Source organism: Palaemon carinicauda, chromosome 14 (genome assembly GCF_036898095.1).
Source record: "Palaemon carinicauda isolate YSFRI2023 chromosome 14, ASM3689809v2, whole genome shotgun sequence".
Taxonomy (NCBI): Eukaryota; Metazoa; Arthropoda; class Malacostraca; order Decapoda; family Palaemonidae; genus Palaemon; species Palaemon carinicauda.
In genome coordinates this window covers 39,993,541-40,020,392 of record NC_090738.1, presented here as the reverse complement: position 1 = coordinate 40,020,392, position 26,852 = coordinate 39,993,541, and the positions used below count along the sequence as shown (strand labels likewise).

Here is a 26,852-nt window from a genome sequence, read left to right as displayed (position 1 = left end):
AGGCAACGTTATACATATAAGATTATGCTGAGTTATTCCAAGATGGTATACGAGTAAGTTTCGGTGAGTTAGGTAATCGATTCTCTCAGTGCCTAAGCTAGGTTGTCTTGGGGCCTTGGTATACCTTCTTGCTGTCCCCGGTTGCTCCCTTCTCTTCGGAGAAGGTGCGCAATCCCTTTCCCTCTGTTTAAGCCTTGGGCTTAACCCTAGTGGTGTATCCGAATTAACTTTCGATATTACTATATTAGGGTGTTCTGTTCCTTCCTGTTCCAGCAAGTCTGGCTTCAGAAGGGGCAGAACAGCAGAGTTATTAGTCTGAGTCTGTCTCGTTTGGCTTGGGGTCGAGTCTCCCTCGCTGGGCTGTTACAGACTTAGGAGGCTTAGCCTCCTTTGGTCACTTTCGAAGGTCTCTGTACGATATGAGTCCTTTCTTCGGTGACCCATTAGACTAGTCCTTGTTGCTGTTCCGGATGGTGGGGTTGAGATCCCTCACCCGGGAATGGCAACACCTTCCTTGCCTTGGTTCGGCGGGAGATAGCAAGCATGCTGGCCTCCCTCCCCAGATCCCCCTTAGGCTAAGATGAGTTTTCTTGGCGGTGGGTGATCCTTAACCATTGCAAGGTTGGTAGGACCCTCTTTGTCCCTCCCCCTCTGTCCTTTCCGTAATGTTCCACTACTGTTTGTCTTCCTACATCTGTACCTAGCATAGGTTAGGATGTAGACTTGACTTAGTCCCCGGCCGGCCGGCAGAGGTCTGTTGCTTTGAGTGCTGCCCGGTCCTCCCTTGGTCCCTCATCCACGCCTGTCTGTAGAGCCAGTCGGCAGTGGTTAGGAAGCTTGAATTAGATTCTCCCCTTCCTTTTGGGCACTCTTTCGGTATGTTGGGCGTTGAGGTAGTATAGCCTCTTAGCCCGGCATCCATTCTATTTTCTTCTAGTGTTGTTCTCTACCGACTGCCGGCCTGGGTGGCCGGCAGCCGGGTAGTCGGTGTACTCTGGTTCTGTTGCTGCCGGCCGGCATCGGTTGTACACCTCTACCGGCCGGCCTTTATCTCGCTTCGTCTGCCGGCCGGCAGCCAGGCGCTACCTAGTGTGGCTGCCGACCGGCATCGGTCGTATACCTCTGCCGGCCGGCCTTTACCTCGCCTCGTCTGCCGGCCGCTATGAGTGGTGGCCGGCAGCCGGGCGCTACCTAGCGTAGCTGCCGGCCGGCACATGCATCAGAACCAGAGTTCTGCCGCCTTATAGTTCTTAAGTTGTATACTTTAGATCTAGCTGTGGTGTGTGCCGGCCGACACATTGCCGCCTATACTGTATCAGTATTCCCCAGTATAGTATATGCTGTGGGGAGAAAATTATAGTATGGTAATGTTACAACACTGTGTTTTCTAACATGCTTGTGTTGCCTTGCACAGGCCCTTGGTGTTGCCTTACAGATATAAAAAGTGAGTTCTTTCTTGTCTACTAGCCAGTATCTTAAAATCATTCTTTAGGTGTGAGCTACATCTATTCCCTTTGGGAATATTGCTTTGGTTACTCTAGAAAAGACTATCCATTTGATTTTATTATCTGGAAGGCTGCAGCAATTGTCTGTGTGGGAAACACAAGTGTGTGTCTTCCCCTTTATTTTCATATTATAATATATATACATGTGATATGCAGTTCACCTGATACTCATGGAAATTTTCTTCTTTCACAGGAGGAACATCCGAAGTGCGGTAGCGTCTTCTGCAACGTCCGCAGCAAGAACTTCTGCGGACATGATTTGTGTAGGAGGCACGCAGCTTGCGCAGCCTCCAAGGATGATCTCCGTTACTGGGACCCTCAGGTATGTTCAGTATGTACTAACCTGGTAACTGAGGCTTTTGATTCCCCTAGGATGACGGAGTCAAGGGATGCAGCGAGGGAGAAGCTTCGTACCTGGGTAAGGGGGTTCCAGAAGAACACCTCCGGACCTTATCTTCCCAACGAGAAGATGAGGGCTTACCTCTTTCACAGGGCTTCATCTGATGCAGTCATCCCCCAGCCTCGACCGGAGATCCCTCTAGTCCAGATCCCAGTGGATGCTGAAGTGGCGGACGCCATGCAGGACATTCAGCTGGATGACAGGATGTCGGACGCAGGGGGCCAGGACGAAGATCAGGCTCCAGATGCCGAAGAGGAAGAGGTTGTCGAGCCGTCGGCAGCTCCGGTTCAGACCCCTGAGCCTGTTCCCTCAACTTCGTCCGCTCTTCCACCAGAGCTGGGACAGGCTCTCTCCTCCATCGTTGGTATGATCCAACAGATGCAGAAGGAGAATAGTGAGAAGGCGGCTGCAATGGAACTGCAGATGCAGAGACTTGCAGCTTCACGTGGGCCCCAGAAAAAGCTCAACGTGAAAGACCTTCCTGTGTGCTCAGATGCTAACCCGTGGAGATATGCTGAGCACATGCCGATGACGGTCGGGAAGATCGTCATGTCGGAGAAGCTGGGTTCAGTTCCCCTTGAGGAGGTGGAATTCTGGCCCAGCAAAGGGGCATACCCGGACTGTTACGTCCGTCTGAAGAAGGAGCCGGCCTCGAAGGAGGAGACGGAGCCGAAGGAGGTGATCGTGTTTGACCACGCCAAGGCTCAAGCGTTGTTGTCATCTGCGATGAAGGAGAGGGGCTTCTCAAACTCGAAAGTTGCTGCTTTGAGTAAGAAGCAACCTTCCTTCGTATCCTCTCCAGCTAGAGCTTTCCCCTTTCTGCAGAAGGGGTTCACGGCCGTTCTGAAGGCAGTTGAGGCTGGCAAGCCATGCCACTCCCTGGAGGAGTGTAAGCCCTTGTCTCTAGCCCTGCCGATGGACAACAAGAACTGGAAAGACGTCCATCTTACCTTTTCGGTCGGGAAGTTGGACGCCGATATTGCCGGACGGCAGTTCGACGAGAACCTCCTTAAGCTGTCGGACTTCCTTCTACGGAGGGAGCTTGAGACGAAGGAACGTTTGGCGGCCTCGATGTCTCTCCAGACAACTCTCGAGACAATGGCGAGCGACCCCAAGGTCCACGAGATGTTTATGGTGGTGGCCAAGACCCATCTGGCCACGGTGACAAAGGACCTCTATAGCTTCGTCAAGGCGAGGAGGGCCTGTAGGGAGTTTGTGTTCGCTTCGGCTACAGTGAGGCACGAACCGAGGAAACTGATCTCCTCCAACATTTGGGGCAAGGACCTTTTCCCTAATGATGTAGTCAAGGAGGTAGTGGACAAGGCTGCCACGGAGAACAGAAATCTTCTCCTGAAGTGGGGCCTGTCCCTCAAGAGGAAGTCTTCCCCTGACGAGGGTCCCCAGCCGAAAGGGAAGAGATCTAGGCTACCTCCCCGGCCAGCCAAGCCTTTTAAGCAGCAACGACAACAGCAGCAGCAGTTAGCTTTGCCTTCGGTGCCCCAGATGGTGGCCCAAGCCCCGACCACCTTCCAATGGGTGCCCCAGGCCGTGTCATCGCAATCCCTGGCATTTAACCCGGCGTTCAAAGGGCAGTCCACCACCTTTCGAGCCAAGCCTAGAGGAGCAGCCAGAGGCTCGTCTAGACACCCCTCAAGGGGAATGGGATTCAAAGGTGGTCGCGGTCAGGGAGGCAAGACTGCTGGACAACAATCAAAGTGAGATGATGCCGGTAGGAAGGAGACTACAGAACTTTCGGGATCGCTGGACCTTCGATCCCTGGGCCCACAGCCTGCTCAAAAATGGACTCGGCTGCAGCTGGCACAGCACTCCGCCCCTGTGCCCTCGATTTTTCCAACACTCCACCCCCGTTTTGGAGGAGTACATTCAAGAACTGTTGGAGAAAAATGTGATCCGGAGGGTAAAGTCCATCAAATTCCAAGGGAGGCTGTTTTGTGTTCCCAAGAAGGACTCGGGGAAACTCAGAGTCATTCTGGACTTGTCGCCACTCAACAAGTTCATAGTGAACTACAAGTTCAAGATGTTAACATTGCAACACATAAGGACCTTACTGCCCAAGAGGGCATTTACCGTCTCCATCGACTTGTCAGACGCCTATTGGCACGTTCCAATCAGCCGCCGTCTCTCCCCCTACCTAGGATTCAAGCTACAACGAAGACTATACGCCTTCAGAGCCATGCCGTTCGGGCTAAACATAGCCCCAAGGATCTTCACGAAGCCTGCGAGCGCAGCTCTCAAACAATTACGCCTAAAAGGGATCCAGGTGGTAGCCTACCTGGACGACTGGCTGGTGTGGGCAACATCCAGGACAGAATGCTTGTGAGCTTCCCTACAGGCGATTCAGTTCCTAGAGTATCTAGGGTTCAAGATCAACAGAAAGAAGTCTCGTCTTTCTCCATCTCAGAGGTTCTAGTGGTTGGGAATTCACTGGGACCTAGTGTCACACCGTTTCTCCATCCCTTTGTCGAAAAGGAAGGAGATAGCGGGGTCTGTCAAGAGAGTTCTAGATTCCGAAAGGATATCAAGACGGGAACAAGAGAGGGTACTGGGCTCTCTCCAGTTTGCGTCGGTAACAGACCCGGTGCTAAGAGCACAGCTGAAGGATACAGCGGGAGTGTGGAGAAGCTTTGCATCAAACGCGCGAAGAGATCGGAGAAGACCGGTTCCGCTTCGTCTACGTACTCTTCTCAGACCGTGGTCCCAAGCCAGGCAACTAAAGAAATCGGTACTTCTTCAACCGCCTCCCCCGTCGGTGACGATTCACACAGACGCCTCGATGGAGGGGTGGGGAGGTCACTCTCATCGGAAGAAGGTCCAAGGGACCTGGTCAAAGCTGTTCAGGACCTTTCACATAAACTTTCTAGAAGCTATGGCAGTGCTTCTCACCTTAAAGAAAGTGTCCCCGGGGTCACTCGATCCACATAAGGTTGGTACTGGACAGCGAGGTGGTTGTGAAATGTTTGAATCGGCAGGGATCGAGGTCCCCACCTCTCAACCAGGTGATGTTGGCCATATTCCGACTGGCGGAAAAGAAGTGGTACCTGTCGGCAGTTCACCTTCAAGGAGTCCGCAATGTGACAGCGGACGCTCTATCCAGGTTTACACCGGTAGAGTCGGAATGGTCCCTAGACGCAGGATCATTCTCCTTCATCTCGAGTCTAGTCCCGGAACTGCAGATAGACCTCTTTGCGACGAAAGACAACAAGAAGTTGCCCCGGTACGTGTCCCCGTACGAGGACCCCTTAGCGGAAGCAGTGGACGCGATGTCCCTCGACTGGAACAGATGGTCCAGGATCTATCTGTTCCCTCCTCACAACCTTCTGTTGAGGGTCCTCAACAAACTGAGGTCCTTCAAGGGAGTGGCAGCGATAGTGGCCAACAAGTGGCCGAACAGCGTGCGGTTCCCTCTGGCACTGGAACTACGATTGAAGTTTCTGCCGCTGCCGGACCCAGTTCTGACCCAGCGAGTCCAGAAGTCGACTGTCTGCGCTTCATTACAGAAAACCCGGACCCTGCAGCTCATGATTTTCTCTCCCTAGCGGTGAAGAAGCGGTTCGGGATCTCGAAAGACAGCATTGACTTCCTGGAGGAATATAAGTGCAAGTCTACTAGAAGGCAATACGAGTAAGCTTGGAAGAAATGGGTGGCCTTTGTCAAAGAGAAGAATCGGCATGTGATCTCGACGGACTTCTGCTTGTCCTTCTTCATCCACCTCCACGGGCAGGGGCTGGCAGCTAACACGATTTCTACGTGTAAGTCTGCTTTGACAAGGCCCATCCTGTATGCCTTCCAGGTAGACCTCGCTAATGAGATCTTTAATAAAGTCCCGAAGGCCTGTGCTAGGCTCAGACCTTCAGCACCTCCAAAGCCTATTTCATGGTCTTTAGATAAAGTCCTTCATTTTGCCTAATTACTGAATAATGAGGAGTGTGCGTTGAAGGATTTGACCCAAAAGGTTATCTTCCTGTATGCACTCGCGTCCGGGGCCAGGGTTAGTGAGATTGTAGCCCTCTCGAGAGAGGAGGGTCATGTTCAGTTCCTGGATGGGGGAGAACTGAACCTGTTTCCGGATCCTACGTTTCTCACTAAGAACGAGTTACCCACCAACAGGTGGGGTCCCTGGAGAATTTGCCCTCTGAAAGAAGATGCATCTCTATGTCCAGTAGAATGCCTAAAGGTCTATCTTCGTAGAACTTCAGACTTCAGGGGGGTCAACTGTTCAGAGGAGAAACATCAGGCTCAAATTTATCTTTGAAACAACTCAGGGCGAAAATTACATATTTTATTCGCAGAGCGGATCCTGAAAGTTCACCCAGAGGTCATGATCCGAGGAAAGTTGCCTCATCCTTAGATTTCTTTAACTTTATGGATTTTGAACATCTGCATTCATTCACCGGCTGGAAGTCTTCCAGGGTGTTCTTTCGCCACTATGCGAAACAAGTGGAGCAACTAAAGAGGTCTGTGGTAGCAGTGGGTTGCGTCGTTAACTCTGCTGTTTAACTCTGCGAGGAACAGTGGATTTAATTGGGACTATTAATTCCAGGGTGAGTGTGTAGTTATATGCGGTGCTATAACTAAGTGTAAGGGCACGGGTTGCCCACGTTGACTGTTCCGCTTTTAAAGTGAACTTGGCATAAGTACAAACATGTGTGCCGGCGTCTTTGACACTAATGTGAGTGGCTAGTAACACAGACTTTTAACTTTGATACCTCGGTACATGAAAAGTGGCTCTAATGTTTTCTTTCAGATAAACAAGTATCTGTTTACTACCATACTTATGTAAATCTTTGGTTATCCACCTCTTATATGTATATAATTGTTGTAACCATGCCTATTTATTGTTTGTCAATAAACTTGTTCTTGGGAACCTTGCGTCTCCTTCACCTATGTCAATTTTCTTATCATTAATTGAGCATTCATCCTATGTATGTTTATCGGGGATAACTATAATAGTCTGTTCCTTGATGCAAGCTTTTGTTGCACAGGTTTATGCTTTCCCTTAGTGAAAGGACTTCCATCCCCTAAAGGGGACGGTGGCGGTTGCAAGTATCTTCTTACACGAAAATAAACCTTTGTCCAACTCAGTATCCAACGTGGAACTTGTCGATATTTCATGTTGACGCAGTAGCTTTTTACAAACTATGCTTTACTATATAGGGTGAGGCCACTATATTGGCTTGCCAGTGATTCATACATAGGCGTATGTACTCTTCTAAACTTTCCCAGAGTCTAGTAGGACTCTTCCCTGTAGGGGGAAGAAAGCTCTACCATGGTTTATGGTTAGTTGAAAAGATGTATAACGGTAACATCTTAGGTTTCTAGGTCGAGTCAGCCGGGGAAATACTTCTGGGGAGTACGGCACATTTTAAGAATCCACAGATACAGTAATGCTCTGGTATACTTCCATCAGGACGACATGGCTCGAGCCCAAAAAACGGATTTTGAGCGAAGCGAAAAATCTATTTTTGGGTAAGATGGCCATGTCGTCCTCATGGACCCGCCCTGCCCCTTTCTTGGAAAAAAGAAGGGGCTGTAGGTCCCCTCCCTACATAAAGTATCTGTAGCACCTCGTGTATCGCTACAAGGAATACAGATGGCGCCGCGAGCGGCGCAAGGCACGCTTACGAAACGGGAGAGGAGAGATACCTTACGATCGGCTCCCCCCTTTCTTATCGTTTTCGTTTTCTTGCCATTTGACCCCTACGAAGTGTTAACTCTGTTCGGGGTACAGATTGCCATGTGGCGTGTCAAGAATACGTCCGCTGATATTTTGTGATATCCCTGGTTCTTTTATTAGGGATATTCGCTCCAGGAGTTAGAATTCTGGGTACCTTAAGGTAAATTCTCTGGGAATATCGCCGTAGTTGTAATATACCCAAGGAAGCTACCTAATAGGAACTTCCATCAGGACGACATGGCCATCTTACCCAAAAATAGATTTTTCGCTTCGCTCAAAGTCCGTTTATTGTTATTATTACCTGCTAAGCTATAACCCTAGTTGGAAAAGCAGGATGCTATAAGCCCAAGGGCTCCAAAAGAGAAAATAGCCCAGTGAGGAAAGGAAACATAAGCACATTAATACCCTGTATTACACTTGATTCCTGAGTATCATAATTACTAGTTCTTTATACTGTACATCAACGATTATTTTCATTACTCAAGCTACAACCCAAGGGCTGCAACAGGGAGAGCAGCCCACAGCAGAAAGGAAATATGATTAAACTTGAATTTATATATGATAAATAATTTCTAAAAATACAAAATAAATGATTTACAGTATGAAAATAAATACAGAATACTTTTCAAAAGCAGTTAAAGCATTAGCAACAAGTACGAACTTCCGAATTTTCACAAATTCAACCGCTGGATTAGTAAGATCATTCCGTATTATGGTCACAACAGATATAAAACTTCTAGAATACTTTGTAATATTGAGCGTTTGATGAAGATGGCAAGAAGACAATGATAATAATGATAATAATAATAACAAAAATAATAATAATAATAAAAGTAAAATAGTAATGAAAAAAAATGCAATAACTATCACCAAAACACGCAAAGTATTCGGTGTTCAGGCCATATACCCAAATGTACTAAGATTTTACCGATGACAATTATTACTAGAGGCTCTAAAACATAGGCTGTCGTATATAATTATGCAATATTTGTTGCATATTAAAGATTAATATAAGCTAACTATAAAGAAGATTTTGTGAGTGTGTGTGTGTGTCTGTCTGTTCATTTTGTCCTAAGCTTAAATAAGTTCAATTTAATCAATATAAGTTATTTCAGGTTGACAAATAATGAAGTTAAGATTTATGAAATAATTTCTGATAATCTGATAACTATTTCATAATGAAAAGTGTACTTCGGAAAAAAAGCTATTTAAAAATATCCTAACATGATAACTTGAAATATGTTTTATTCCATCTAATATCAATTTTGTATATCTAAATTAACCACACACTTAGCTCGTTAAAGTTAAAGGCATGATGGCAACACTGACCATTTTTTCTCTAATTTTAATTACTGCTTTAATTAAGACATGGAAAAAGAACAGGTAAAGCTTGAACATATTTCATGTTATCACGCCAGGTTTTAAAGAGCTGTCTTTTAAAAACAGAAATGAAAATATAAAAGGGATTAGAAAATGAGGGAAGAATGGGAGACACCTTTTAGCTTTTGGCATAACATTCCCTCTACTTGAAACCTGACTTTACAGCAGCCCACTCTACGGAGTGGTGAAGTATCAAAAATTTTGCCCAGTACTTCCTGTTCAACGGTAGCGGTCGAGTTTTCAGCTTATATTTTCTTATATTGGTACTGTATCATAGTTCAACAGCATATAGTTAAATCACTTTTAGGTTCAATTGATTGCTGAATCCTAAAGTTAAAAAAGTGTGATTTTAATCGGAAATTATCCATAAAAATATACTGTTCTCAGCCGTATTTCAGTAAAATACAGGTGACCCGACAGTAATTTTAGTTGTCTGGAAGCATTTTAAACGTTATAGATGTTGTTTGAGCTAAGATCTGGCTTCAATTTTAGTATTCCGAAAGCGTTAAGAAGGTTTTACTGTATACCTATCTTTAATATGAATTATTCTATTAGTATCCTTATTTCTACAATTAAATAACACTGGAGTATCATTGTTACTAGCACTTTCTGCCAGTAATAGATAACATTACTACTATTGGCCATAATAATAATGACAAAACTGGCAATATCAATATCAGAAAATTAATGTATATAAGTCCTCTTTACATAATTTAATAAGCCAATAATTTCAATAAGAATATTTTTTTCTAAAAATTTTTCCATTTAGAGAGTCAGGATGTTGAAGTCTCCTTCACTCTTCTTAAAGGCTCAACTCCCATCAGATCTAAAACGCTTCATTGCGATCTTATATCTTTTATTAAAAATCTTTCTTGTGCATCAACTACAGCATGCACAGTCATTATTTGGGCTACAACATAAAAAACTAATGCCACGGTTAAATGCCCATAAAATGATAATTCTATTTACATCACTAGGACATACTTATACAGATCTACAAAAAAAATTTTTATGCTAGGACACCTTTAGCATTGGAAAAGATGCTTAAAACTTACAGAACCTGTATCTATTCAGAAAGATCAGAAGTTTCTTGGAAAAATTATATAGACTTTGTTACATGACTGCCTTCAAGATGAGCATTCTACACAAGCTCATTAACTTGTATTATGTCTTATTACGAGTGCTACAAGGCAGCAGATTATATTATCAATATACTGTAATTATTAACATACACACATTCTTCAGAGAGCCACAAGGTCATGATTGAATTGTAAGCATTAACAAAATAGAGTGCAGAGAAAATTATAAAAGCAGCATAAAATAAAATGATACGTCTGGTATGTGGGAACAAAATCACCAAGAGCACAAAGCAATTCCTAGAGTCAAAAAACACTAAGGAGAAATACAAAGAACACATATTTAAGCAACTAGATGATTATAACTACAAAAGCTAGTGAGCAATCGAGTCTAAAAATATACCATAATAATTAAATTGATAAGTAAGGAACTCTGGAAGGTTAGAATCTTACTGTATTGTAAGGGAAGGATCGCAACACCAACAGAACTATTGTACGTGCTAAAAACACTGGGGAATAGAGTCGTGTGCATAGAAGGATCAATGGACAGCTGGCAACCCTTTTACATAGGTATGTGAAATGGCTGACCATGAAATTTTTTTCACAACCGGATAACATAAGAATCATTAGTATGTGGGATTAATTATTGTTATGGGAAATGCCTTATGGATAAAAGATACAATCATATGCAAGAACACTTGGTAATAAAAGATGATAAGAAGTAATTGTCTCTTAAATAACCTGTATAAAAATATACTCAAAACGTTTCCAGGAAATTTCCCCCATTCCAAATTACTAATTGTTTTAAAACACGTTTATTTCCAGTTGACCTAATTACTGGCTTCATCATATTTGTTTTGAAATGTGTTTCTCATGTTTAAAGGTACTGTACATCATTTCTTTACATCCCCACCAGGATTGAATCAAATAATGTAGTTTCCAATAAAAACAGTCCTCACCTCCTTGTGCTCTCATTCTCACTTAGAGACAATAGCCTTGAAATTTCAATTCTCACTATTAAACAAGAGCCTCGAAAATACCAATCTCACTAATAAACAATAGGCTTGAAAATTACCTTCTCCCTTGAAATTTCTTTTCTGAGTTTGTTGTTGTGTTTCCATTTCCACAAGATTTACAAATACAGTACTCCATCCTTCCCAAGCATAGCACCACAATAACTGTTGTGAAAAGACCATCACACCTTCAGAAAGCTTGCTATACACTTTTTTTTTCTTTACCAGTCACTTAACTGCTTTCCCAATTCAAATATTCCATCTATATCTACTGTATACCATCCACCCGATTTAGACCCTGTAGCAATCTCCTCTAGATGAGAATGTGAGAAAAAACTAAAAAGTCAATGGAAGGGTAACAAGGTGCACAATACGCAAGGAAGCATACAAGAAAAACTATCTACATGGTATGCGAGATAATGAACCATCAAATGATTACAAGCCAATTACATAACGAGGCATTGACACAAGAAATAAGATGCAGAGGTAACGTGGAACCCATTTAAAGACAGGACATCAACTCTTAAAACGTAATAACTCAGGGAAAAAAATTTTAGGGACCATTTTACACATGAAGGCTGAAAGATTGTCATCATCACCAGTTTTAAACAAACCAATAAGAATCGTAGCTCTATTTGGTCTGCCCCAGAGTACTTTTTTAAACAGTTTTACACAATATACTTTATGCGAATCTGATAACGGTATTAAAACCTAATAAGGATGTTACAGCTTAAAAACTTAATATTGGAAGACTGGAAATTTTTAGTATCTGAAATCTTTTTAAAAGATGCATGGCCAAGATCTGTCATTCACAGCTACTTGAAATATAAATATGTTTCAATTTAAGGAAAATATATCAAACTTTTGAATTAGTGGTGTAGTTAAACCTTTTGATAACAGCGATGTTAGGGAGAAATCCACATATAAAAAATTACTAGTATGTTCTTGTATACAAATAGTAAATAGAATGCAGAATTTATAAACTTACTTGACAATAACCTTAACAGTAATTTTAGCAGGACACGATGTAAACATGACGTCTTTGTAAGCCTTCTTGGGTGTTGCAGAAACACTTGTAACTTTACTCTTTTTCTCTACGCTGCTATTCTCTGTGGCCTTTCCAACATTCTCTTCATTTATAAACTCCCCAGGAACTGTGATTTCTGATAATTCATCACTTTTCTTTTTCTGAAAAATTCAGTTTCAAACTTAATTTGTCATTAGTTAATTCACCTTTAAACAACTAACAAAATCTTAATTCTGAAATTTGGTCTTGAGTTGGGATATTTTAACAACTAGAGTACAGTATAGATGCTAACAGTTACATCCATGAGGAATTACTTCATATATTACGTAATGAATTTGTAGGTTTATACATTCATGATTTTAAACAAAATCTATTGAAATGGTGCAGCATTATACATTTCATTTTTTTCATATTACAGTAAAGTAGGGACATATCTCAAAGTTCAAGAAGGTTAGGTAACAAAGACTACAGTGAAATGAAAAAATCCCCGTAAAATTGGTCACCTAAGGTATAGTGACTCACCATTACCCTGTCCACCTGGTTCATTGCTCACTACATTGTTTTTATGTGGTTAACTCACTAAACAATATTAGGGTGAATATTACTTTAATTGTAAAGTCCAGTATTGTAGGAACTCCTCTGATTGAAGAAAGTGGTTCTCTAAAGACATGGAGACACCTATTCTCGGCAGGAACAGGAATGGGTGCGAAAAATCTCACCATCAACCGGCCCAAGAAGTTTTGTCAAATTCTGGTTTGGACCTTTCTCCATACTATTAGGCTCCCAATTATCCCACCAACTCGAGAACCAATGAGGGATGCGAACTAATAATCAATCTGGAAGACGAAGAGCAGCTTCCTAATGACAAGGGCATTCCTCATACGTCACGATAGCGATTCCTCCTGTGTCACGATAGGAATGATGACTAAAGGAGAAATATTCACTATCATATGGCCTACAGATTATCCAAATTGAACCCTAAAGTAATGGTCAGAAGGTGAAACCCGTCACTCTCTCTTGAAAGAGAAAAGTGTACACTAAAAGCCCCAAGGAACTTTGAGAGAGGCCCCCTGTGTGATTACTACCCATCTCTTAATTCTGACAAGAAGTTTCTGAAGAGGAGAAAGTAGGAGGAGGAGGAGGAACTGGATGAAGATCTCTGGCGCATGTTGCTCAAGATTTTTCATAATTCTGACCATCTTTTGCATTTAGATCCCAGACTGCATCATCCTGTACATATTACATATATCAAAAAACTTGGTTGAATTGGTGGAAATTCAGAATTTCAAGTGTGATGCAAATACTTTTCTGTTAAACAGATTGACAAAATTCATTTCATAATTTATATATGACTGGTCTATTCTAATGTTACTATTTTAAAATATTTAATTTTGTTTTTCTGGGTCGACCTGTGGCGGCCGGTGAAAAGGGTCCTTCTTACACACTTTTCTGATATAAACCTTCCAAATATACCAGAGAAAGATAAAAGCATGGAATGCAGAGGTTACTACCCTCGCGCAAGCACCTTGTGGGTGTCGTGTATAAAGCAGGGGCGCGTGAAAACCACTATTCACAGACTGTCTTCCATTTAGCTAATTCCTTCGTCAAAAGGGATGGGCCGATACAGAGGCACCAGCTACGCTACCAGAGCCACGTCACCGACGCCCCGACGCGAGCGCCATCTGAACAACATCCTTCTGTTTTGGACTTGCTAGCGTGATATTAGATTTTTGTGCTCTCGGTGTTTTCACGTTTCGTGAATTAATTTCGTTATGGCCGAAGCTACAACTTCACCCATACCAATGTTAAGTAGCATAGTTTGTTTTGACAGCTTTTTGCAGTACCGGGCAGTTGTCTTTTTCCCAGTATAGTGTTGTTTTTGTTTCGACTGGCTTGGCCTTCCGCGGTGTCGGCAGCCATTGTTGTTTTGATTTGACTCGCTGGGAATTCATGTGTCTTGCCCATTTGGTACTCTGTCAGTTAGGTTCTTGGTTAAGTCACTGGACTTACGCCTTTTTGAACCATTATTATTATTATTATTTCCTATGGTACTTTTTGCTAGCAAGTCCAGTCTCGAACAAGAATAGCGTTCTGGCTTTATTATAGTTTAGTACCCGCCCTGAGAGGCATTCGTCAGTGGACTATATCCTTTTTAATTTTTGTTATAGCAGACGTTATTCTTCGTTCGTAGTCTTGTATTGACGTTACAATTTTATTGTTATACTTATATCATATGATAGTGTGCTTATTAGGTTCTTTATAGTGTAACCACGAGAGCGAGAGCATGGAGTTCTCGTTTTCTGTCGCCCAGTCACGAGTTACCCTTTCTCTCGTTTTCTTTCTTAACCTCAAGTATGAGAGGTGGATTTCCCGTTTTCCGTTTTATACGATCACGGGTTCTCCCTCCCCCCTCTCCCTCTATTTTATTTTATGGTTACTGTTAATATAGCTAGCGTTATTAATAGGTCCTGTTCGTGTGTGAGTCATTGTTTTGGGCCATCCTTAAGACACCCCCTGTTCCCCTCGTAGTTCCATCCTCTCCCCGTTATGGTTTGGGAGTAGGATCTGAGCATTCATCCACTCCGCCGTGAGTTCTACTCCGCCATGAGGGATACTCATTGAGCTTGGAATTATAGTTATATATCATTTGGAGTGCAACCCTCTGGCAGGACCTCATCCCCCCCGTTGGTCCCTTGCACCCAGTCTCCGGCCACGGCCATATTCACACAAAATATTCATTATTAATTACAACTTAGTTATTCAGGACCTTTCACCGGACCTTCAGCTTCACCGGAGATCATCAATACGCTTAGCAATGATGTTAGCCTTAGCTTTTAGCTACTGCTTGTGTGTTATAATTTATTTAATTATGGGCCTGTCACTGGATCCTCGACCCTGTCGGAGGTTCCGCTGATTACATTAATTTATTTTATTCTTATTTTAATAATATTTATAGTGATACGGACTCATTTTCGATTGCTCCGGCACACTCCGGTGCAGAAAACATTTTATATTTAAAATATTTTAATACGGAGCTACAGCTCTCAGTCAATGACAAATCCTATGCACACATACTTCATTCTATCTAGGCTCTGTTAGTAGATCTTATTCCCTTACCAGAGTCTCAAGGAACATCCAGACTTATGTCTAATTTCTTTTACAGAAGGCCCGCTGTGCTGCCAAGGGCTGCCCCGCCTCTTTCAACGATCCCGATGGACATGACCTCTGTCGATCGCATACACATTGCGCTATCTCCTATATTCGGGAGCCGGGACAAGCCCCGTATATGGTGTGGTTCCCGGAATCGTGCACGCTCTGTTACGAGTTGTCCTCCATACTCTTGAACGATGACGTAACTTGGTTTCCGTTTTGTTCCTTTTTATCTTTTGGAGATGATTTAATTTGTACCTTAATTATGTACACATTGCGTAATTCGGAGAACGCTCCTTCTCCTTCATCACTAATCCCCTCAACTCTTTCAGGCCAATCATGAATCTCTTCGGTCGGCAAGGGCTGCTCTTCGTCCTTGGGTGTCGGGCTTCGGCAGGAATGCTCCGTCTGGCGCACCCTATCTCCTCTACGGAGACATGGCCTCCCGATTCTTCCCAGGCTCTACAACTGCAGCAGTCACTCCGGAGGTGGCTGCCCCTTTAATTGAAGAGGTCCGAGCGTCCACTTCCACGGAAGATGAATCTCTTTTACCGGTGGACGTGTCAGCACTGGATCAGGACATCGAACCCATGGACGAGCAGGTAAGTGGTGCAGAGTTGGTGGAAACCTTTTTATCTCCTACTCCTTCTTCTACCTCTTCCTTTCTCGGCTTTGACAAGCCTACGGCTTCTCCTCGGGATCCCTCCGTCCCCGTACGACCCAAGGTGAAGCCGCTACGTACCTTTAAGTCTTCAGCTTTGCCAGTATCTACGTCACCGGTCCCCGGACCCTCAACTGCTCCTGATGTTCCTATTGCTTCCCATAAAACCGTGACTTCTAAGAAGTCGAAGTCCTCCAAGTCCAAGGCTTTGTCGGCGGGTGGCTCTCAGGTACCCTCCTTCCCAGTCGACCTGATCAGGGATATAGTCAAGGAGCAAATTCAGCAACATTCTGGGGCTATGACGGAGCTAAAAGATATGGTGGCTAATCTGATAGGCTCCGGAACTCAGATTCCTCCGCCTTCACCCCCAGACGCATCAAAGTTACCCACCTTCGATAAAAACAACCCTTGGAGGTTTGCCTTACATGCTCCGTACTTAGATGGTGCCCTAACTCTAGATGGCATAGGCACCCGCCCTCTAGAGGACCTAGAATTCTACCCCCCGGGGATAGAATTCCCATTCAACGGCTTCGTCCGCCTAAAGGACCATGCCTTGGTTAGAATGGACAAGGTACCGAAGGAAACGGTGATATTTCCAAAAGAACAGGCCCAAGCTATCTGGGCCAGAACTTTATCAGAATGGGGGTGTAATAACTCCAAGCTCACCCCACACAAAGGTGCCTACACTATTTTTACGACGGCATCGTCCATTACCTTACCACTCATAGATAAGGTGACAGAGCTGACAATACAGACCGTCAAGGAAGGCTCTGCCATGCCGGCTCTCAAAGAGACGGACCCCACTTCATTGATCATTCCGAGTACCTCTGCCACCTGGGACGACTCATCTTCTACCTTCACGGTGGGGAAACTAGACCCAGACTGCGCCTCTACTCTTTTTTCTGAAAAGCTCCCCAGATTACTAGAGAGTCTTCTCAAGACCGAGTTCGAGGCACGTAATAGGTTGGCTAGGTCCCTCCACTCCATCACCTCCATAGAGTCCCTAGCCTCTGTTTACCCAACAGAAACCTTGTTCAGGGTTTTCCTTAAGAACCTGCTTCTGTCCTATCAAGTGGACCTCCACGACTTCTGGTCGGCTCGGGTTAGCTGCAGGAAATTGGTTCTGTCTGAGGCTTCTACCAGACATGAACCGAACAGGCTGATAGCGTCCTCCTGCTGGGGTAAGAACCTATTCCCTCAGAACGAAGTTCATAAAGTTCTTCAGGACGCTGCGAGGGCAAACCAAAATTTACAAGTAAGGTGGGGCCTCTCGACCAAAAGGAAGATCGAATCCCACAAACAAACGTTCTTCAAGAAAAAGCAGAGATTTATTCCTTACAAAACGAACCGGGGTCACTACCACCAATCGTCAGTCCCCCACACGTAAACACAGTCTTCCTCTGCTTCAACTTCTCAGCAACTGGCTCCCCCTCAACAGGTAGTCTACCTCACTGCTCCCCCAGGTACACAGCCCAACCCCACTTGGATGTCCTCTCCTGCATACAACCCTAGCTACGAATCCTCCGGTTCCTTTCGTGGACACCAGAGAGGAAGCTACAGAGGTAGAGGACAGTTCCGCCAGCGAGGCGGACCTAGAGCAAGGGGTGCTCGTGGAGGGAAGGGACCTAGATTCACTCCCTCGCAATGATGTGTTCCCGGTAGGGGGGAGACTTTATCACTTTCGAGACCATTGGATCTTCAGTCCATGGGCTCACAGCATAATATCCAAAGGCTTGGGTTGGAAATGGTCACAGGGATCTCCACCTCCACCAGTGACCTTCTTCCAGAGATCCATTCCCATCCTGAAAGAGTACACCACAGAGTTACTCAAGAAGAAAGCAATCAAACGGGTTCGATCACTGAAATTCCAAGGCCGCCTGTTTACAGTTCCAAAGAAAGACTCGTCGGCGTTGAGAGTAGTTCTGGACTTGTCAAAACTAAACTCTTACATTCTTTACGACAAGTTCCGTATGCTGACTATCTCTCAGGTACGGACCTTACTTCCCCGTGGGGCCGTCACCACCTCTATCGATCTTACCGACGCCTATTATCATGTGCCAGTAGCTCGAAACTTCTCTCCTTACCTAGGCTTCCGTCTACGCAAGAAAGCCTTTGCGTTCAAAGTCATGCCCTTCGGTCTCAGCATTGCACCCAGGATATTCACAAAACTGGGAGAGACAGTGCTCGAACAACTCAGAAACCAAGGGATACAGATCATCGCCTATCTGGACGATTGGCTCATTTGGGCTCGGTCGAACCAAGAAAGCAACAGAGCTACGACGAAGGTAATTCAATTTCTCGCCAAACTGGGATTCCAGGTCAATCTCCAAAAGTCTCGCCTACAACCATCAAGCCACTTCGAATGGTTAGGCATCCGTTGGGACCTTTCAAAGCACAGGCTCTCCCTTCCTCCCAAGAAGGTAAGGGAGATAGCTTCCAAGATCAGGAACTTTCTCAAACACAAACAGGTGTCCAGAAGAGCTTTAGAAAGAATCCTCGGCCTTCTCCAATTTGCCTCAGTAACCGATCTCCTATTGAAAGCCAAACTCAAGGACATCAATCGAGTTTGGAGAAAGAGAGCTACAATACCTTTGCGAGACAAGATCTCGAAGATCCCCTGTCTTAAAAATGAGACTACGCCCATGGTCCAACCGAGGAACCTCTCCAAATCGGTTCCTCTTCAATTCCCACCCCCACAAGTGACAATTCATACAGACGCGTCTCTGAGTGGATGGGGGGGTTACTCCGAACATCAGATGTTTCAGGGCTCTTGGTCACCCGCCATGAAACAGTTCCATATCAATGTTCTCGAAGCCATGGCAGTGTTCTTGACCCTGAAGAGACTCTCTCCTCCGAGGTCGACTCACATCAGAGTAGTGTCAGACAGCACAGCTGTAGTACACTGCGTCAACAGAGGCGGATCCAAGTCACCCAACCTGAATCAGATCCTGGTCACTATCTTCGCCTTGGCAACAGAAAAGAACTGGTTCCTGTCAGCAACTCACCTAGCGGGAGTCCAGAATGTGATAGCGGACTCACTATCCAGGACAAAACCACTGGAATCAGAATGGTCCCTAGACATAAATTCATTCCGGTGGATACTCAGGCTGGTTCCAGGCCTCCAGGTAGATCTATTCGCGACCCAACTGAATCACAAACTTCCCTGTTATGTAACCCCAAACCTGGACCCTCAGGCTTATGCCATGGACGCATTAACCCTGGATTGGAACCATTGGAAGAAGATCTACCTATTCCCTCCAGTGAATCTTCTAATGAAAGTCTTACACAAACTACGCTCCTTCCAGGGGACAGTGGCTTTAGTAGCACCTCACTGGCCAAAAAGCAGTTGGTTTCCTCTCCTCCTCGAGTTGAAACTCCGTCCCTTCCGGATCCCATTCCCCAAACTGACCCAAGTGGTCCAAACTCAGACTGTGTCAGATTCCTCAAGGATAGCCAAAACCCTGACTTTGTGGACTTTATGAAGTTCGCAGCTCGTAAAGATGCGAACATCGACCTGGAAAATGTCCTCTTTATAGAATCAGACAAAAGGGACTCTACGATTCGTCAATATGATTCGGCCGTTAAGAAACTAGCAGATTTCTTAAAGAATTCAGACCATACTTTTATGACTCCTAATTTAGCCATCTCCTTCTTTAGGTCCATATTTGACAAAGGCCTGGCAGCTAGCACTATAACCACCATCAAGTCAGCTTTGAAGAAGGTCTTCCTTGTTGGGTTTAACATTAACCTGGCAGATTCCTATTTCTCATTTATTCCAAAAGCATGTGCTAGGCTTCGACCTTCGGTTCGCCCACAAAAGGTCTCTTGGTCTCTGAATGATGTCCTCAAACTTGCCTCAGACACGGACAACGAATCCTGCTCCTATATCACTCTTCTTAGGAAGGCTTTATTTTTAACGGCTTTGGCCTCGGGTGCTAGAATCTCAGACCTTGCAGCTCTCTCACGAAACTCAGAAAACATAGATTTCCTCCCTTCAGGTGAAGTACTTCTTTCTCCAGACAGAGCTTTCCTGGCTAAAAATGAGGACCCACAAAATAGGTGGTCCCCTTGGAAGATTATTCCTCTTCTCCAAGATACTTCTCTATGTCCAGTCACTACTCTCAGGGCCTTTTTGGCTAGAACTGCCACCCGCTCGTCTGGCCCCTTGTTTATCAGAGAACAAGGAGGTACTATTTCCATTCAAGGCATTAGGCAACAGATCCTATACCTCATTAAACAAGCTAATCCAGGATCATTTCCCCACGCTCATGATATCCGGTCAGTAGCTACCTCCATCAATTATTTCCAAAATATGGATTTTGATGACCTTAAAAAGTACACGGGTTGGAAATCTCCTATGGTCTTCAAACGCCACTATCTATAGAACTTACAGGCCCTTAAATACCCAATGGTTGCAGCTGGGAGCCTCATCTCTCCCCATTGATCTCATGTTCTTCCTTTCATCCATCTCTCTTCTTCTCCCTCCTACCCGCCACTCGCACCACGACGCCGCTCTCTTTGGTGGTTCGTTAGCCCTAAGTTTGTTACATGTTTAGTCCATATGGTTATAAACTATTATTGTGTTTACCGTAACTTTAGTGTTGGGTTATTATTATTAGCCATGTCAGTTTTGTTGTATATTGTGCTCTGATACTCGGAGGCTTCCTTGTTATCATGTTTATTTAGCCTTACGATCACTATGTCCTTTGGCTACTTTATGATTTATACTTACCTTAATATAATATATTGTTTCCTTACATGGTGTTTATCTCTCCCCTCATTAAGTTATTATTTAATTATTGGGCTTGGAAGGCATTCTCTGGTACATTTTCACCGGCCGCCACAGGTCGACCCAGAAAAGGGATTTTGACGAAGGAAAAATCTATTTCTGGGGAGAGACCTGTGGCGCCCGGTGAAACCCTTCCCTGTTATTTTGTACGTTCCCACCCTTTCCTTTCCAAGCCATCATGTTCAATACAGAAGGATGTTGTTCAGATGGCGCTCGCGTCGGGGCATCGGTGGCGTGGCTCTGGTAGCGTAGCTGGTGCCTCTGTATCGGCCCATCCCTTTTGACGAAGGAATTAGCTAAATGGAAGACAGCCTGTGAATAGTGGCTTTCACGCGCCCCAGCTTTATACACGACACCCACAAGGTGCTCGCACGAGGGTAGTAACCTCTGCATTCCATGCTTTTATCTTTCTCTGGTATATTTGGAAGGTTTATATCAGAAAAGTGTGTAAGAAGGACCCTTTTCACCGGCCGCCACAGGTCTCACCCCAGAAATAGATTTTTCCTTCGTCAAAATCCCTTTATAATTTCTAAAATAGTTCATTTGTTATTTCTCTACTACCTTTCTACTGGGCTGGTTTCCTATTGGAGGACTTAAACTTGTAGCATCCTGCTTTTACTTAAGTTATACCTATACTACTAATACAGTAATAAAAATAATAATAATAATAATAATAATAATAATAATAATAATAACAGAATGATAGCAAACTCACTCTTCCTTACTACTCCTCCTTGCTACCATTAATGATTCAGAGGTTTCAACTGATCATGAACTGTTGCGTTACCTCACCAATTTGGCTGATTCAAGTACAATACAAGGAAATTAGCAATCAAACAGCTTACTTAAGTATCCATCCTTTGTTTGGCTGAGTGATCACATATCTACAGTTGAAAAAGATCACACGAGTAGTTTCAATCTGTCCTGGAAAGTCTGAAAAAGTCTTCCACGTAGCCGAAGCATAGCATTCAGGTGGACACATGTGAACACCTGAGGAATGAAAGAGACCGATCCAGAAGGTATCAGTTACTGGGAAAAGAATGATCACTTCTTCTCAAAGGAGAGTAATCACTATAAAGTCCCAAGGATTTTATAGCGAAAGAACCTCCCACACGATTATTCTTCATCACCACCTTAGGGAAGAAGTATTTAAAAAAAGGAAGTAGTATTTGAAAAAGGGAACAAGAGGAGGGAAATGGTGTTTCTGGCAGAAGAGACAGCTCACTCCCTCTACTTCTTACCAACTTTTCCTCCTAACTGCCTGTCATTAAACCAAAGTTGGTCTGGACGAGTGATTGTGACTGCACCCTCTTAGAGGAGGAAGCTTCAAGAGAATCCTCTGCAGCAGAACAATCCACTAAACTAGGGGGTTTTGTCATAAAGGTAGCTCAGCAAACATTCACAGACACTTTCACAGACACCACACTACACTGACCTACTCAGAGGTAACCACATGGTTGCATACTAGCGGCGAAAATTGTGCCTCTAACTATTAGAGACACAGGTAAGGTAAATACTGTCCAAACCAGTTAACTCCCTCTCATGAAAAGGCTATATGACATGATCTGAGTTTTTCTAATTGTAGGAGTGTGAACAAGACGCCAAAGGTGGGGGGAAGAACTACGTAGAGTTCACCCAATACAAACGGTAGACAACACGTGTGGATTCACAAGAAACTATTACCACGTCTTACATTTAAGTGTGCCTCTGCTGTCACAAGCAAGAGTGTTCACAAGAAAAAAAAAAAAAAAAAAAAGACCACACACCTAAAACAAAACAAAGTAAGAAACATATCCAACAATAAAAGGGTGTAGTAATCATACATCTGTACTGGTTGCTGACGATGACAAAAGTGAATAGTCTGTGACAGCCAGGAGGCAGGAGGCAGGGCATCCCCTCGCACAACCTGTCGTTAACAAACTACTTTCTCAACGATCCCCTCGCACAACCTGTCGTTAACAAACTACTTTCTCAACGATTCAATAACTATTCCAGCTTGCACTAAAGTTATCACCTATTTCAAAGGACAAAAGGTTTGCATAAGAGTCAGAACATTTACCGGTATATCATTATAACCCTTAACAACAAACCATCGCATCTTATTTCTGTACTTTGAGCTCAAAACACAAGTCTGAGTTTAAGAAACATGCAAGGATACTAGCATACAAAAACTACCTTTATATATAGTATAATTTCTAGGAAATTTTCTTGTTTGAGGTATAAATGGATGAAAGTCAAATAGCTCCATAGCTAAGGACAATGTATGAATGAAGTTGAGCAACTTTGAAGACATTTTACTTACGACAACTAGTATGTACAGTACTCACCTTAAATTTGTAATTCATGCCAAAGGTACACTTCAAGTCATCTGAGGAGGCAATGATAAAAGGGACACCATCAAATATCACTCGTTTGTGCTGCCACATAATACGGCATTCTTGAGATCGCGCGTTACGGCGTTTTTCAAAGTTGCAAGGATGGCTGTGGAGGATAGTTATCATTAAGAATATGATTTTAAAGATGGCCCCATAAAGAAATAAGCATACAGTACTGTAACAAATATTCCTTTAATAAAATATACAATTCTTTAGTCACTAATATACAGTATACAAAAATCTTCATTTTCATTTTGACAAAGTACCAGAATAATTCAATTTACTATAGACATTTAGTAATGAATAAGAATACTGTGCAAACAATATATATCAATGGCAAATACTTTACGTGTATTATGGTGACCACAGTGCAGTACTGTTTTGTTTATTTTATTGTTTAAAGAATGATTCCAAATAAGTTTGGGGAATTACTTTTATTTAAAGTTTCATTCTCCCTTTGATAAATTAAAAAATTGGAAGATTAGTAAGGTATTTGTATGACTAGCCCTACAAAATTCTGGTAACTACTACATGTGGTTTTCACGGAAATATTAATTATTTTCTTACCAGGAGGGCAGGACTGAATAAATGTTAGGTATGTATTAAGGGGGCCGGCCGGCTAATGCCGTTTTTTAAGGACAGGACTGACATTCATACCACTTAATAAGGTGACTCAGGACATCTCCAAACAGCATAGGAATTTTTTCCTCTGACCTTCAGTTTTGCGACACCAGGGCAATTTATCCTGAAAATTAATGTTTTTCAAATTCTATCTCCTCCCTTGATAATTAATATTAAGACCTGGAATTACTACCCTATATAGACCTGATGTAGACCTCCAATCAAATGAAGTTTTTTCTTTCTAAAAGTCCTTTTCTTGTAGGGAAAAATGTTATTGATTTGAGTTAGCTTTGTTAATTACCCTGTAACTATGAAAGTACAATAAGAGGAATTTAGACAAAATATTTTGTATACCCATTCTCCATTGCCCTACGAAGCTCAGTGAATTTTTCATGACTTTGTGTTTTTCTTCCTATAACCCCATATATTGGCATTCCGGCCGGGGCCCTTAAAGTGATAAATTATATTCTAAATATTGTTCATCTTAAATAGTCTTATCCAAAATTCATTGGGCTGTTTTCTGCATTGATCAAAATATAGGTAGTTGTAAATTGATTATGGATAGAGAGATCCACCCTGAAATATATGTGTCTAACTACGGTACATACCCCATAATATCCATATCAAAGATTCAACTGAAAAGCAGCTTGCCAGGAGGGAATCTGAGGTTAACAGAGAACTCATAACTTCTCAACTCCATTATAGAAAGAAGACTTGCAAAGCTGAGGACTCCATCATTACAAGTCCTCACATTTAGAGCACTACCCCATCAAAATGACTATGTACCATTATGAAAGAATGGATAAATATGCGAGGATATTCTTATAGGTCATTCTTCACCCTTAAAACTGGTACAACACTAGGGAAAATTTCTCCCGCATCAAAAGCCCACACTGCACGACACTACCTACAATCCGCATACCCACTTCGCTGTTGAAAGGGGTACCAAAAAGATGATTAAGGAAACCTCTCTGAACTCACCTCGACTGTGGATTCAAAATTGTACCTAAGAGGAATTGAAAATCTCCATTCAAATTCCAGTAGAAAGAATTAAACTCAGGCGTATCCTTGATACATAAAGATATACTGTAGTAACATCCTTAATAACTGTTATATTGGTAAGATCTAAATCTCTCTATTGTAGTACTAAAGTAAACAAATATCTACACCCACTGATAGTTGTAACTGAGGAACCTTTGGCAGATCTGAGAAAACAAGAAAACTTTATTTTGTCCAGAGAAGAACAAGTAAGAGAAAAACTTCAGAACTTACACCAACTAAAAATCAAGAACCCATTGTGCACAGTTGGTAGGCTACAGAGAAAGGCTTAACCTTCTCTTGGAAGCAATTACAGAAAGTCTAAGGTTTTTCGTATACCTTTTGCCCACTAACAAGCTTCTTTACTTCGGGCTGTACTTGCCGGAAGAAAAAGAGGGTAGAAGTGTTACTCCCAACGGGCAGACAGGTGAGCGTATATAACCGATGTAGAGTAGTTGAAAGATATGTGACCGATAGCGAACAGGATAGCGATCAGTCACAAACAACCACTCAAGCAAAGAGCTGCGACTTGCGAACATCTGCTATGTCATGCCGCTCTCTTAAGAATGTGCGAACCCCTAATAGTACATCTTGTATAGGTCTACTGGGAGAGCAAACTAGAGAAAAGATCTACTGAACTGCGAGCAATTGCTAAATAGATCATCAACAATGACCACAGGTGAAAAAGTTCCGAAAATGTTTGCATTGAGTTGCATGGAAACGTTTCAAAGCTGCTCTCATCAAGTCGTTTCAACATTTGCTCACCAGGAGCATGAGCGGAAAGAGCTAAAAGATTGCAATCGAGGATTATTCAAGGAGAAAACTCAACAGCACTCAACTTTTGCAGTTTCTTCATCTTTGATGGAGGGCTGGTTTGCCCTATTTCTTCCAATGGAAGAGAAAAGAACAGTAGGAGTGTCCACTGAAACTCCTACCAAATGGTCTTAGACTACGAGTTTAAATAAAAGAAAATGGGTCCTGTTTTCTTGCATATAAATGCCTTTATGAATAAAGCTTCTCAAGAAAACTGAATGCGAGTGAAGAAACAGAAAAAACACCATTCCGATGTGGGATCAATCTGCTGCCATGCTAATACTAGTGAGGAGCTGTGATCTAATGTTTCTTTACGCTGGGAAAGAAAGTGCTTCACACAAATACGCCTGGATTCTTGTAGTTTTCTCTACCACTGGTAATAACCGAAACAGTTGTCGACACCTCATTAAAAGTTTTTATAGTAATATGCCCCCTTGTGCTAATTTCTTCTAGGTAAAAAATTAAGGTTTATATTTTGTCTAGGAGCAATTTGGAGTTACAACACACCAGGTGTTATCTGCTTGACAGGCACAAAAGGAATAGCTTAAAACTATCACCAAGTGTGTTGAGGGTCCCAGTTACGTATCTGGCCTGTCTAAAAAAAGCTATTGTCAGCATTATGAGCGGTTGGAAACGGTGTTAAAACACAAATTTGGAGGACATAAAAGTGATCGATTTCAAAACAGAGATAAGTAAATATATATTTACTTTCCTTCTACACTTCACTTAATATATTAAAAAATTACCTGGAGCCTAACCCAAATTTGGCTTCAAGTAGAAGGGACACCAAATTAATCCCGTTTCTATATGTGCAGTACATGTATACTCATTTCTAGATTTACAGTACATGCCTTCAAACCAATTTCCCTTCCTTTTCTGCTGAATATCTCATGTATAGAGTAAGATTAACAAAACTTCTGTACTGCAGAGCACTGTACATTATAGAATTTTACATACACAGATAACAACAAATATTTGAAATAAAAATCTAACCTTTTAATATAATCACAAAGAATGCTCCTGGAGTGTCCTTCTAGGGCTTGATGCAATATGGCTTTAGAAGCTGCAATACCATATATCCATTTACCATCTATTATTCTGACATTGGTTAAGTATTGGGCCCATACGGGTATATCTGCCAAAGGCACCTCTACCTTCATGCTGTTCTAAAAAGAAGAAATAAAACAAATCAGCTAAATTAAATAAACAATAAAAAATGAATTATATATCTGTAAATAAATTTTCTAAGTTCTATTGGTAATCAATACAAAACATGTCTAGTTTTAGAAACCAATCTCAAAATACTCAC

At 42.9% G+C, this 26,852-nt stretch overlaps 1 protein-coding gene across 4 annotated transcripts in view; it reads right to left on the bottom strand.

Annotated features, from left to right (window-relative positions):
* The window catches only part of LOC137653534 (uncharacterized), a 111,847-nt gene that overhangs the window by 9,565 nt on the left and 75,430 nt on the right, over positions 1–26,852 (bottom strand). For all 4 annotated transcript variants that reach the window (XM_068387010.1, XM_068387011.1, XM_068387013.1 and 1 more), the window contains exons 3-5: positions 26,537–26,709; positions 23,024–23,177; positions 12,058–12,257 (exon numbers count right to left, since the gene is read on the bottom strand). In XM_068387010.1, coding sequence (XP_068243111.1) covers positions 12,058–12,257; positions 23,024–23,177; positions 26,537–26,709 — 527 coding nt within the window. The remainder of the gene's footprint in view (positions 1–12,057; positions 12,258–23,023; positions 23,178–26,536; positions 26,710–26,852) is intronic.